The sequence below is a fragment of the Leuciscus leuciscus genome, assembly GCF_965113295.1.
Source record: "Leuciscus leuciscus genome assembly, chromosome: 23".
In the NCBI taxonomy this organism is placed as follows: Eukaryota; Metazoa; Chordata; class Actinopteri; order Cypriniformes; family Leuciscidae; genus Leuciscus; species Leuciscus leuciscus.
In genome coordinates this window covers 18,423,588-18,438,083 of record NC_138747.1, presented here as the reverse complement: position 1 = coordinate 18,438,083, position 14,496 = coordinate 18,423,588, and the positions used below count along the sequence as shown (strand labels likewise).

At 37.9% G+C, this 14,496-nt stretch overlaps 3 protein-coding genes across 11 annotated transcripts in view; 1 reads left to right on the top strand and 2 right to left on the bottom strand.

Moving 5' to 3' along the window:
* Positions 1-49: 49 nt before the first annotated feature.
* LOC309488209 (uncharacterized protein) lies at positions 50-2,429 on the bottom strand. The gene is made up of 2 exons (XM_082156317.1): positions 2,297-2,429; positions 50-268 (listed from the first exon to the last, which is right to left on the bottom strand). The coding sequence occupies exons 1-2, from the start codon at positions 2,333-2,335 to the stop codon at positions 173-175; spliced, it is 135 nt and encodes a 44-aa protein (XP_082012443.1). The 5' UTR covers positions 2,336-2,429; the 3' UTR covers positions 50-172.
* A 1,374-nt stretch (positions 2,430-3,803) lies between these two features.
* lgsn (lengsin, lens protein with glutamine synthetase domain) lies at positions 3,804-9,853 on the top strand. 2 transcript variants are annotated; one of them, XM_082156248.1, is made up of 4 exons: positions 3,804-5,204; positions 5,378-6,008; positions 6,131-6,297; positions 7,292-9,853. In XM_082156248.1, the coding sequence occupies exons 1-4, from the start codon at positions 5,175-5,177 to the stop codon at positions 8,477-8,479; spliced, it is 2,016 nt and encodes a 671-aa protein (XP_082012374.1). In that variant the 5' UTR covers positions 3,804-5,174; the 3' UTR covers positions 8,480-9,853. The 2 variants fall into 2 exon arrangements, with proteins under 2 accessions (XP_082012374.1, XP_082012373.1); XM_082156247.1 differs by having other exon boundaries at positions 3,804-6,008.
* myom2a (myomesin 2a) overlaps positions 9,316-14,496 on the bottom strand; it is a 25,302-nt gene continuing 20,121 nt past the window's right edge. For all 8 annotated transcript variants that reach the window (XM_082156192.1, XM_082156188.1, XM_082156191.1 and 5 more), the window contains 13 exons: positions 14,285-14,421; positions 13,074-13,218; positions 12,905-12,964; positions 12,739-12,806; positions 12,541-12,654; positions 12,323-12,410; positions 11,838-11,876; positions 11,612-11,717; positions 11,293-11,456; positions 10,884-10,920; positions 10,770-10,792; positions 10,427-10,482; positions 9,316-10,277 (listed from right to left, as the gene is read on the bottom strand). In XM_082156192.1, coding sequence (XP_082012318.1) covers positions 9,747-10,277; positions 10,427-10,482; positions 10,770-10,792; positions 10,884-10,920; positions 11,293-11,456; positions 11,612-11,717; positions 11,838-11,876; positions 12,323-12,410; positions 12,541-12,654; positions 12,739-12,806; positions 12,905-12,964; positions 13,074-13,218; positions 14,285-14,421 — 1,568 coding nt within the window. In that variant the 3' untranslated portion in view covers positions 9,316-9,746. The remainder of the gene's footprint in view (positions 10,278-10,426; positions 10,483-10,769; positions 10,793-10,883; positions 10,921-11,292; positions 11,457-11,611; positions 11,718-11,837; positions 11,877-12,322; positions 12,411-12,540; positions 12,655-12,738; positions 12,807-12,904; positions 12,965-13,073; positions 13,219-14,284; positions 14,422-14,496) is intronic.

Sequence of the window (14,496 nt, the reverse complement as noted above, 5' to 3'; positions counted from 1 at the left end):
CTCTGGTGAGAGTGAAGACGTAGGGCCGGCAAGGGCAGTGCACTTCAAGAGACTTTTTTTACCCCATCCAGAACCGCCGACCGCTGTGGACACCTGCTCTCCAAGCCCGATCCCGCCAACGTTAAAACTGTAACACAAGTCTCTCTTCTGATGAGGTAGCGAGGCTAGCCGTTCACTTCTCTGCATAAACGCCGTGCTGAGCCTGGCAGTAGTCCCCACTGCCCTTCAGAAACTCCATAAATGTGTGACCCAAAACACCACAGAACTGCTGCAAGGACACAAGAACAGAAGCACAAGCGGTCAGGAAACAGGACTTCATTTAGCTTTATCATTCCTGATTTAAAGCATCAACAGCAAGATGTTTTTCGGCTTTCTGCTTGTCCAGTTGTGTGTGTGTGTGTGTGTGTGTGTGTGTGTGTGTGTGTGTGTGTGTGTGTGTGTGTGTGTGTGTGTGTGTGTGTGTGTGTGTGTGTGTGTGTGTTTGATATATATAAAAAGTCAACATTTGAAGTGGATCAAAAGTTCATCAAAGTTGCCCTAAGAAAAAAACGGGTTTTGTTCAAAACTCATGGATAACTTTGATTAAAGGTTTTGATCCACTTCAAATGTTGACTACTGTATATATAGCCTAGCCTATATACACACACACATACAAAATGTTAGCCTAAATTTAATTATAAAATAATCAAAATACATTTTAGAATATATATACTGTTCTTTTTTTTTTCTTTTTTTTTATTCATCAATGAATCCTGAAAATAAACAGGTTAAAAAATTAATTAATTAAGCAGCACAACTGTTTCCAACATTGATAATTCAGCATATTATAATTATTTCTGAAGGATCATGTGACACTTAAGACTGGAGTAATGATGCTGAAAATTCAGCTTTGCACCACAGAAATACATTTCATTTTCAAGTATATTAAAACAAAATAAAAAACATTTTAAATTGTAATAATATTTCACAATATTACTGTTTTTCTGTATTTTTTTGATCAAATAAATGCAGGCTTGATGAGCATAAGAGACTTTTCAAAAACATTAAAAAACAGCACATTTAAAAGCACCATAATTACTAGAAATTAAAGTATTTAAGATTAAGTAGGCCTAGTGTGTAGCAAAAACTGACAAGAACAGCCCAATTCACAACCACAGAAAACAAAATGTTTACATTTACAAGTCATGAAATGTATGTTTAGGATCAATGCTGACACTGTATTGACCAATCAGAAGTGTTATAATCTGAAACGGATACACTCATGAACACAATAATACTCATGCATCCCTATAGCGTAAAGAACTGAAACAGTGTCTTCGTGTCGGCTTTAAAAATCAACCATATCATCTCTCATTTCCATAAACACATGACTCAGAGATGAGTCAACGAGCAGAATGTGGGTCATCAGAGAAGACCGGTTCCGATGGGATGTGTTTTCTGGGAAGGCTGAAATCTTCATGTCAGTCTCGTGAGGACACACACGTGTCTCATCAGCTCTTTGGGATTACCAGATACTAAGCCTCTTTAGCAAACCACTTTAAAAAGACGCAACAAGCCTCATGTATTCGTAACCCAAATCTACATGTCAATCAAACGAAAGGCACAGATGTTTGGTTGGGTTATTTTTAAGCGTGACTTTATGGAAATCAAGTGTAAAGGCCACAAACGAGACCATTAAAATTACCAAATGCAGATTATGAAGTAGAAAACCGGTCAAGGTTTGAAATGCGGATACATGTTTGAATTGTACAACCGATGAATTCAACAATCAACAAAAACATCATATCCAAAACATCATCAACATATGCTAATTGATCGACACAAAGACTTCCGCTCGGCTAATATTAGCAATGGGACAGAAAACTCACAGATTACCTTAATTTTCAACAACACAACACACATTATCTTCCCAGCTAAGTTACTTACTTTGATTCATTTTTAATGTAATCGATTAACGAGAAGTAAAAGACCGAAATGTCGTTCTGAGTTCTCTCACTGATGTAGCCTAAGTTAGCTGTGAGGCTAACCGAAGCTAACATCGTCACCAAGACGACATTATAGTGATGCAATCTAATATTTATAATCACATACACAAGGTTTTAGATTTGTAGATAGTTAAAACAAAAATAAAACACATGTATTAATGTATATATAAACTGTGGCCGACAACAAAATCTGTTTTGGTCTAGTGTCAATTAGCTCACAATAGATCGAGATTACGACCATATTTCACAAAAATAATAAACCCTGAATCCGCGAAAACAATTAAATGTATATGTTGAAAGGCTTCACTTACTGGAATATGCTTACTCATTGAAGATTGTAGCTTAATCATAAAGCCGCTCCGGAGAATAATTGTTGTGGTGTTTGACCATACAGCGCTGCCGTGTATGTGATGAGAGAGAGTCTCCGGTAACCGGTTACAGCTGGACTCAAGAAACCGCACCCAACTACACACTCTACAACACACACAGCCTGACTCACTTACCATACACACAGTTTACACATACATCATTTTATTATCATTCAGGTTGATTGGGGCACTTTTTCCCAGTCATCTCAATGGCAAAAAGGGTCAAAAATTACGTGAATTCACCCTATTTAATTATATTAATAATTTAAACATATCCTGCAATGTAATACAACAACAGATCCTATATTTGTTGAAAAATATAACAATAATTATTATTATCAATAATACTTTTATTTAAAATGTTATTAAATAAATGTAAAAAAAAAAGAAAGAAAAAAAAAGGTTATTTAATTACATTTATATTCTAAACTCATCCTGTAGGCTAATAATAATAATAATTCTGGCATGGCAATGAATGAAAATGTTGATATGTTTGGTCTTGGCGGAATAGATCTGCTGGTACGCAGTGGCGTAACTTTGTTTTAATGGGTGGGATGGTGGGATGGTGGGATGGTGAGGGGGGCGTTGCTAACACAATGCTAAATCAGAAATCAGATGTATGTACAATAACATTACGATGTCCAGCAATCGATTTAAATAGTACATTGGGTTTAATTTGTCGTTTAATGAGGTCTAATATATGTTGTTAGTGGTGAGAATTTTCACGTGAATAAATTCAAAGATCCGATCTTTCAATCGTGTATTTAAATTGCCCAGTGGCAGAACTTATGCCAAGCGTGTCAGAGGTTCTGGGTTCTAATCCACATTCGTATAGGTTTTTTTTTCTTTCTCATCAAAACCGATTATGTTTATCAGTGGTTGTATATCAGGCAGGGACACGTTTGTGTGCATTTTGTTTTGTGATTTCACCGGAAGGAATAGAGAGTCTCCACAACGTATTGAAGCGCGCGTCCGAGGCAAGCCACAAGAGAACAGAGTATCCGCGCCACTGATCGCAGCGGCAACGAGCACTTTGATCACTTGATTTCAAAAACAACACATTTTAGCGCTGGATCGCCTTATATTTAACAAACTAACTAAATGAATGCTCTGCTAGTTAACTGGAGATGTTTTATTTATTTGTATTGGTACATTCATGCGAGATGTTTCAAAAGTGGTGAGGACGATATCGACCTTAGCAAAAAGTGGTGGGGACATGTCCCACCCGTCCCACCCGCAAATTACGCCTATGCAAGTACGGGACTTGCTACTTCCAAAACATACACAACACGCTGCTGTGAGCAAGTAAGACATGCTGCTGCTGTATAATATAGCATACATGAATTACCCATAGCAGATCTATACAGGTGGAGCTGGGGAAGGTGGAGGGTTTCTGAAACTACTACAGTAAGTATTTGAAGGTTGAGCAGAGAGCTCATTGGCTACGGATACAACAGGAACCTACCCTGGTAATCCAGAGTTCTCGCGAGAGCACAAGTTGAATTTGCTCAGTGAGTTACTCTGGTGTCGAGCAATGGAGCTCATTAAATATGCCCCTCGATCTGAGCTGCACCAATCACATCGGGTTATCTGATATAGGCGGGGCAGAGGCGAGCTAAACAGATGACGACAGCGCTGTGACGTCGAAGTTATCAGTAAACATTGCAAGATGCCTATGGATGAATAGCAGTGGTTTGAAACGGCTTTGGCCGCTACAATGAACGAGTTAGACTTGGCTTTTTCCCAAAAGAGGAACAGAAGACGGCGCTCGAATCGTTCCTTTGCAAGAAGGGTGTTTTTGCTGTTTTGCCGGAAGAGTCTAATCTACCAGTTAGCTCCGCTGGTAGCTAAGCGTATGGGGTTTATTGTTGTGATTGGTCGTAGTGTTATCCAATTGCGTGCTGTGAGATTTTCAAATGCATGCTTGGTGCCGCCCCTCGAGCTGGCCGATTTTCATTGATCGACACCAGACCATTAATCTTTTAGATTTAGGTCTGGATTTCCAGGCTAACAGGAACCAATCAGCCTGCCCAAACTAGTTTTTCATGACAGAACTTTGTATTATTAATAATAAAAGTTCATTCTATTATTTTAGTCATGTAGCCGACACATATATCCAAAGTCACTTCCAATGAGGAAAATCACAAACAATTAATCACAAAGGAGCTATTAGCAATGCCTCAATGACAAAATTAGGAGCAGTCCAAACTAACTTTATTTGAAAATAAACATAAAGATCCAGGTGCAATATATTTAACTACAGCTAAGGTGCTCACTGTAAAATACAAGATTAGGACCTAAACCTTTCTGTCTTGTCTTCATTTAGGGTGATCTTCATTGTAGTAAAATAATCTATACATTTAACATTCTTGTATAAATGTTTTCATCTGACCTTTTCAAAGACTTATAGTTAATCTAATCATTTTATAGAATAAAATACATCTTTGTTTGTAGCCATCTATGAAATATGCCTTTTATTTATTTGTTCAAATTTACTAGGCAACAACAGTGCAAAGATATGTGTTCAATTATGTTCACATTATAATCAATGGCTTTGGCATTCTGTTAAATAACCTTTAGTCAAACAACTGCATCTTTCTAGAGATTTGATGAATGATGTTTTTGTGGGCTGTTGAAAACAGCTGATGTGCAGAAGCTCACAATAGATGAGTGGGACTGAACAGACTGGACGGTTCATTCAAATGGTTGGGGAGAAAGGGAGCAGACTGGTTTGTTTCAGTCTCTGTTAGTCAGTTGTGTGAGTCACTTCGATTGGGAGATGGTTATGACTTTCCAGACATTCACATAAAAACCCATCATAATGCAAGAATCAGAGGAGTCCAAAGATACGGTAAAACTTCAAACCTTTGCAGTTATTGTTTTGTTTTTTAATTATATATTTTTGTTAAATGCAGTGTGTACATTAAGATGTATGTATATCATACTTTGGTAATTTGGTATATGATTATGTCTTACAGTATTGTGAGTTATATTCAGTCTGAATGCCATGAATTTCATCTTCAGGAGAACATTCCAGACCAAGTGGATGGAGGAAGTATGAGTGCAGGAAAGAAGGGTGCAGATCTAAGAGAGAAGCATCCATCCTCCTCTAACTGGGACAGAAAAGGGACATCTGTACCCATAGTGCCATCAAACGTACCAATTCCAGGCCCCACAAATGACCCCATCCTTATTTCCATTGGCCCTCCACAACGTTGCCCCTCTGTCTCCAGTGAGTCCCAGTACCAGGGTTTCAAGAGAGAGGACGACTACGCCAACAGGCATGGATGGAGAAGGGAGAACGTGCAATATTACATTCCAACTAGTGAGGGTGGCGTCCCCAAACAAACAATGGATGAACTGAAAAGCGTGTTGTGCGAGAGCTCCCTACTGAGTGCAAAAGGCCAATATGAAAGAAGGAGCTACCCTCCTGGTCAAAGAGTGGACTGTAAGCCAGACCAAGTGCCTTTTAAGAGTTTCAGCACCTTCAAGCCAATTTCAGAAGCTAGGAGAGCGTCCAGACTAAGAGAAGGAAGCTCTAACTTGGATTCAGGTGGGTCTTCAAGGACTGATGGGCCCCCAGACAGGTCCTCTGGTGTGAAATCCCCCACTGTTGAGACATCCCACTGGGGTGAAGCTGGCACATCACATTCAGGTCAGTATGTGCCTTTGGGTCATCTTCTTCTATGAAAATATTTATGGTTGTCTGAGTTTAACTCATTTATTTTAACTTTCTCATCTTTCACCCCTCTGTCAATCATTTCATATTTCCAACAGACAAAGAGAGCTCACAGGAACACTCTTTTGCATCTCAAAGCTTCATTTCTGATGTTGAGAAAATAAAACAGCAAATTGCCTGGGAAAACATAAGCTTTGTTCGCTTTGAGGCCACCGATCTTCATGGCGTAGCCCGATCCAAGACCGTTCCGGCTCGATTCTTTCATGTAAATCTTTTAAATGCCTCTTATTGATTCTGTACTGTAGAAAGTGTGTTGGTATATTATGGTACAATCTTAAGCTGCTGTTTTTGTTCTATTGTTTACTTTTTTCTGTAAAACATTAACTCTGTATAAGGGATCAAGAATTTTCATACATTATATCTTGAATATAAGTGTATTTTGTCATAATGATACACTGGCATATTTTTCTACTGGTTTAGTCAACAATCTCATTAGAAAATGTAAATATTATCCAAGCTATCTCACAACCAATTCATACAAATTCATACCACCTCGCTCGTACAAATTTGTTTCATTTGTCTAAAGCCCTGTGATTGGTAGGTTTAGGGGCGGAGTCAGGGGTTGGTAATTCGTTCGAATTCATACGAACTGGGCAACTTGTAAAAAATTTACAAGTTTACAATACGAATTGCCTTGAGATCGGGTTGGTATTTTACAAAGTGTCAATTTCATATGAATTTGTAAGATGTGATTAATACGAAAAAAAAGTATTTTCCATCCCTAACCCCACTTTTAAACCATACTGTCAGATCTTATGAAAACACACAAATGAGATCATGTGACTTAGTCACCAATTCGACAAAATGTAAAATAGCTACTGATATCAATGAAATAAGTGTAATGAGAAATCACAGAAGTTTCAATGACAGCCATGTCCTCAGTAAAAAGCAAAAAAATTTAATAAAAAAATTAACATGGCCCTCACATGTTAGCCAATAAGAAAACTAGGAGGCACCTCTCTGTCATCTATCAATTTGCACATTTGGGTTTACTGAGAATTGGTTTGACATGTCTTTAGAGTGCAGGGTTTGGGAGAGAAGAGGGTGTGAGATTAATGGCTCAGCAAGATGGCTAACTTTGCTTACAGCAGCTTTAATTTTAGTAATAAGTTTGACTGTTTAGTATCCCTTTGTAATAATTAAAGTGTTTTTGAAAATACTGAATCAGTATTAAAAAATAATCATTATTGACACCACAGGAAAAAGCTGTATATGGCATCCCTATGCCGAGAAGCTACCTGGAGTTAACCCTAAGTCCCAAAGTCGATGAAGTTGATCATCAGAGCACAGCCAACTTCAGCAGTGATGTCCTCCTGGTCCCAGACCTCTCCACATTCCAAATCCTCCCCTGGGCGGACCAGACCGCTCGTCTTATCTGTGACCCCTGCACAATCACAGGAGTACCACTGCGAACATCACCCCGCCTCATAGCCAAGCAGATGCTCGGCCAGCTCCAGAGCATGGGATTCTCTCTCCACTCATCTTTCACGTATGAGTGCTGTATCTTCGGAACCCCTGAACGAGTGGGACCCAAAGCTGTCTTCTTCCCTGCCACCACACTGTTGAGCAACCATGATCAACCTTTCCTTCAGCAGTTAGTAAGTGGGATGTACTACATGGGAGTTGATGTTGAGAGCTTCTCATCTGCAAATGGACCAGGACAGATGGAGATTTGCTTTAAATCCAGGTTTGGAATCCATGCCGCCGACAGCGCTTTCACCTTCCGAACGGGAATCAAAGAGATGGCCAGGAAATTTGACTATATCGCCACCTTTTTCACGGATGAAAATATCCACAATTCAGGATTACTCTCCCATAGCCTTTGGGATACCAGTGGCAGAAGAAGCCTCTTCCACTCAGGCAACGGGGAACTTTCGGAGATCGGCAGGAAGTGGCTCTCAGGTCTTCTCCAGCACTCAGCCGCTCTGAGCTGCCTCTTGTCTCCAGGGATCAGCTGTCGAAATCAGCTTGCCAAAGGCAAGAAAGATTCCAAGAACCATGTTTACGCCACATGCGGCTGCAACGACAACAGCTGTTCCTTTAACGTGAAGGTTCATGGTGGACGGGAGATGCACATCGATAACAAGCTGGGTTCGGCAATGGCCAACCCTTACATCGTGTTGGCGGCCACGATAGCAGCGGGACTGGACGGTATTAGGCGTGATCTCAATGCCGAACAGGTTCTAAGCAGAGCTCCAGTTCAGCAGAAACAGTTCCCCATCCCTGTTAAACTGGATGATGCTTTAGAGGCTCTGTCAGAGGACAGCGTGATTCGTGGTGCATTGGGAGACCCTTTCGTGCAGTATTTTATTGCCATGAAGCGTGTAGAGATTGAGACCCAAGAGCAGGATGCCGACAAGAACAAGGGACTTGAGTATTTTATTTAACTTTTGGATTTGGTAAATTTTGTGCATTTCATACAAACAAAATACATTTAATCACCATCTGATAATACCTTTCTTGAAAATAAAAATCATACAACTGACTGGTATCAGCACACTGTCTGACTGATTTTATTTACAGTGTTAATGGGGTCGCACACCGGACGCGCAGCTCAGCGCCGCGCCGCGCAGCACCACGTTCTTTTAAATTCGAACACATTATTCTCTATGAGAGTACACACACCGTCGGCGCCTTTCGGCGTCTCTCCGCAGCGGCTCAGGACCGTGTTCAAAATCCTGCTGCGCCACAGAGCGCCATTTACATAGTTTTATATTAAATTTACATTTATGTGTCTCAAATCGTAGTTAATGTAGATACGGACTTCACCATGTGCTGCAATATACATTTAGTTTTATATTTATTTACAGAAATCAGAAAATTGCTGATGTTATCGGATTTTCAGGTGAGAGTTGTTCTAGACGTGGCGCGGCACGTCCGGTGTGCGGCCCCCTTAAATGTGTCTGAATAGTCTCAACTTTAAACTTCAGAAGTAATAGAGACTTGTTTTTAGATGACCTACTTTAAATTTAAACTTTCCAAATCTGTTGAGTTTGGACCTGTCAGCTGCCTAAGGTTTCGGATGCAGCCTTGGCCCTCTAGGAGCAGAATTGGATACCCCTGGTATAATGTGTCTGGTTAGCACACACAGCTGAATATTACCTTGATAGTAATCCTGAGGTTAACTAGTCAAACACTAATTCACAGACTGCCCATATTATGTAAAACTGAATCAAATTAATAATGTCCTTTTGGGAAATAAACAGAGACAAAATTCAACTCAGACTATTGAACATCCACTCCAGAGAGGAGACGGCAGATTTTTATTGGCACCAAAAAGCATTTGGAGGGTACAGAATAAAGACAGCGGTGGCCTTTGTGATGATTTTTGACTGGCCCAAAAGCACTTTATTTAACCTTTATTAGCTTTTAGCTGCGAAAGCAACACATAAAACACAATCTTCCTATTTTTTGTCTCAATTTCAGAGATGAACTGGTACATTGGAGTCTGAAGCTGATCTTAAAGGACTCTTCCCTCAGATATTTTATTACAAGTATCTTTAATCTCGCAATTGTACCAGTGACAGATCCTGATTTGTAGACTTCTGCAGCAAACTAAAACCGATCATCTTCGGCTGATTTGAATTGAAACACTATAAATTAACCTTATCTATCTTCACGTATCTTCAGGTTCTATAAGCCATAGTTTTCTAGTTACTTCTTAGTAGGGGTGGGAGATCGCATGGATCTTGGCGGGGTGGGGGATCTCATGGACCTTGGTGGGGTAGGTGATTTAGGAGCTGGAGTTGGAGTGGGAGACTTCACAGAGGGAGGAGGAGTTGGAGTGGGAGACTTCACAGAGGGAGGTGGAGTAGGGGTGGGGGACTTTATGGAGGGCGTAGGAGTTTGAGGAGTAGGGGTCTTCACGGACTGTGGAGCGGGTGTAGCTGGCTTGGGGGTGGCGGCTGGCCTGGACATCTGTCCCAGTTTGGGCTCAGGGATGTCTTCGCCTTGTTTGTAGACGCTCACTGTGATCTCCACAAATTCACCGCCATACTTGTTCCGCACATTGATGCTGTATTTTCCAGAATCCTCCACGTAAACACTCTTGATTGTGAGGCTGGAAAACTTGCCGCCCTCGAAGGTGATCTTGTAGCGGTCGTCTGAGAGAATTTCCTGCTCATTCTTAAACCAGGTGACCTCAGGGCTGGGGTCACCCCACACTGTGCAAGTGAGACTCAAGCTCTGCAGAGGTGAGAGGTCACAAATTATGTGCACATGTACTGCGAATTAGTCCATAAAATATGAACACTTCATGAAAACACAGTTAACTTGTCTATGTATTAAAAATAATGTAGTTCAAGTGAACATGGGAAAAGTAAAGGAAATACTACCTTCTTCTCCATAATGGTGACAACATCTGGCAGGCCACCTACCACTCTACCACGGTCTACAGAGGGCAAATACTTCATTTAACACATTTGGACACTATTTCCAACTTTTTTTGGAATAATGTCTATTCAATAATAAATAGGTTACTTCCACTTCTATGAAAATTTGGGTCATAGTTCTGACATCTGAACACATACCTAAGCGAATTTAATGAGATTATTTTCATTGCACAAAGCTTTATGCTCCTAATGGAGTTCAAGTTGAACTGCCTGAGTTCAAGTATGCATGAATACCGGATTAGACCCTTATTAATGTTCCATTTGACCAGTTCTCAGAAATACTCACTTTTCTCAGCGAAAGCAGCAGCTCTGATGAAAGAAGAGGAGAAAATATCAGTGTAAAACATCAATAGGAAAAAAATAGGAGTCTGTAAAGAGAATGAATTGTCGATTATCTTACTTAAGTCTTTGGAATTCCGCATAGGCATCAGTGTATGCTGTTAGAATGGAAGAAAACACAATAAGTAACACGTTGCAGAATCCATGACAAATAATTGTTTCCATGATAATTTTTTTTTTTTTTAGTTCATAAATATAGTTTAAAACACATTTTAATATATATTTTATAATTTAATATATAAATTTGTTTTACCCATTATCATAACTGTTCTGATATGGAATAGAAAATGGTACAAAAGGTTTTTCTTCCAATTATCATATCAGAACAGTTGTATTACCCTGTCATTTTTACCCGGACTTTATGCCCCAATCATAGAAAATAAGTGTGTATTCAAGTATTAGTATGTATGAATTGCATTTTTTATGTCAATTCTGATCCTATAGCATTCAGCAGTTCAGTCTCCACTTGCCTTGTCCAGAAAGGTCAAAGGTACGAGAGTGTGGTTTTCCCCCATCATGAATCTCAATGGTATAATGACCCTTTTCCTTATCTGTGGGCTCACAGATCTGCATCCAGGCCATCTCAGATGTGCCTCCAATTCTCATCTTCTCTGAGGAGGAGATCTTACTGTCTCTAAAGCCAGAACATCAAAAGAAAATCTCTTCAATTGGCGATAACCCACCGAACACAACATTGTCATGAATATCATTTCAGCATCATTTGATTAGTATATTGACATAGAGTCTGAAGTTCTGAACAGATGGATGGCCCTTTTCATGTGGATGTACCTATGAAACCAGCTGGTTTTCATCTCCTCTGTGTAGTACTTCATGTAGCATTGCAGTCTGATACCCTCTGGTGTGCACTGAAGAACCAACTCAGAGGCAGAGGATCCTGTCGTGAAACACAATACAATAATAACACTATACTTATATAATGTGTTAAACTAATAGTAAATAAATTTAATGAATTCAGCAAATTCAGGTTACATTTTCATAAAATTGTCCAACTTACCAGCAATACTGGCAATGGCATTGATGATATCCTCAAACACTGGCAAAAAATAATACAAAAAATAATCATATAACATGACAATTAATGTTTAAATATAATTTGTATATAACATAATGTGCCTATTTATACACACACAGTATACCATTCCAACAATTGCGGTCTCTTACGTTCACTTAAGGCTCTTAAAGCTGCCTTTATTTGATCATTATATTTAATCAAAATACAGTAAAAACAATAATATTTTAAAATATAATTTTCTATTTCAATATACACTGTTGAGCCAAAACATTATGACCAACATTATACATGTTTTTACCATCACTTTTGATCAATTTAGTGCATCCTTGCTGAACAGTAGTTCATGTATTAAATGCTTAAAAAAATCTTATTGACCCTTAACCTTTGAACAATAGACTGTATATATATAATTATTATTGCACACTCACACTCATACTCACACTCAGTATACATATATGAAAAAATACCTTTGCCAGAAATATCATAGACAGAGGTGTCCTTTCCACGGTCATCGCCCAGTACAGCTTTGTAAATTCCCTGGTCTTTCCTGGAGAACTATTGGACCAAAATAGTTCCAATGTCACTGAATAGTTCGATTTATGAAAATCTAAACCGTTAAAAAACCTTAAGTGCAATTATGTTCATGTTTTATAAACTCTGATCGCTGGAGTGCTGGTGATCATACCATGGGGATTGGAAGGGAGCAAGATCCAGACATTGGGTTGGGTGGAACGTCGACAGTTATTTCTTCATCTTCTTTAAACCAGGAAAATGTTGTCTCTTTCTTCACATTGGCCAGCTACAGTGTACAAATATGACAAGGATAATGATATGAGACACTGATGTCAATTTCTCAGTCTTTTAATTGTTGTGTTGCATTTACCTTGCAGACAAGCATCACTGTGCAGTCATCGGTCACATGGAAAGACAGGTATTCTGAGAAGTGAGGGCCTGAGAGAACCAGAATAATGTAACGGATTAATTACATCAGATTAAATACACAGTACAAACAATACTGAGACTTTTGGGATATGTGTAGCTTCACAAACCTTGTTTTCTGATGTGCTCTTTTCTCTGGAACTCAGCCTCTTTCAGAGCAACTTTGAATGCTAAAATGAAAAAATACCAAGAACATTTGCTTACAGAAGTTTTATACTTTTTTTGTTTTATATAGAAATCCCATAACTGCTCTGAGACTGGACGCTGTTAAGCCCTTACCGTCTCCCACAAGAACCAGTGAGCTTTGGCTTTTGGCCTTGCCATCGTGGATCTGAATGGTGTAAGTGCCTTCATTGGCTTTGGTGAAGTGCTCAACGGTCATCTGGATGATTCCAGTGGATACATCATGGCTGATTTTGCAACCCTAAACACACAGTAAAATCAGTTTAAATATACTTTTTTCAAGGATTTTAAATGGGACTAAAACAACAACAACAATAATAAAAAATAACTGTAAACAACAATAACAACAACAACAAAGATCACAATAATAATAAACAAAAAACAACTGGCTGTGGCTAATGTTGTTAATATTTGTACATTTATTAGTAAACAACAACCACAATGATAATAATAATTGTATTGATTATTTGTAAATGTGTAAATGTATTAGTATTATTTTAAATAATAATAATAAATAACTAAGCAATTTTGTTAGTTATTTGTAAATGTATTATTATTTGTAAATAATAATAATAATAATAATAATAATAACAAACAAACAATTAATAATATAATAATAATAGTAACAATAAATAATAATAACTGTCTGTGGCTAATTTGGATAATAATTGTAAATCTATTATTTTTCATAAACTACAACAAAAATGATAATAAATAACTGGGCCATTTTGTTAATTGTTTGTAAATTTATTAGTAAACAAAAACAATAATAACAGGATCATTTTGTTGATTATTTGTAAATGTGTAAATGTATTAGTATTACCTTTAAATAAAAAATAAAATAATAATAACAATAAATAACTGGGTAACTTTGTTAATTATTTGTAAATGTATTAGTATTATTTTTAAATAATAATAATAACAATAAATAACTGGGTAACTTAATTATTTGTAAATATATTATTATTTGTAAATAACAATAACAAATAATAATAATAATAATAATAATAATAATGGATAGGGATAATTTGGTTCATATTTGTACATTTATTAGTAAACAACAACAACAATGATAATAATGATAACTGGGTAATTTGTTAGAAACAAACAAATAATAATAATAATAATAATAATAACGGACTGTGGCTAATTTGGTTAATATTTGTAAATGTATTATTTTTTGTAAACAACAACAACAACAACAACAACAGTCTATTTTGTCTCTTAAATTAAAAAAGAAATTTTGGGGGAAAATGCTGTTATATGTCTTCTGAGTGATTTTAAAGCAATGAAGTGTTTGGCTGTACCTCAGCGCTCGTGATGGCTTTATCGTTGACGATGAACCTATAGTTGACAGAGGAGGACAACTTTAGAGCCTGGACCCAGAAACGCACATGACCCTTCTCCAGAATCTCATAGTTCAGCTCCGTCTTCAGTGGAACAGCTGATAAAAAAAGTTAAAAAAGAAAAAAACACCAAATCATTCTTAGACAATCAAACTTCTCATGAAAGGGCAATC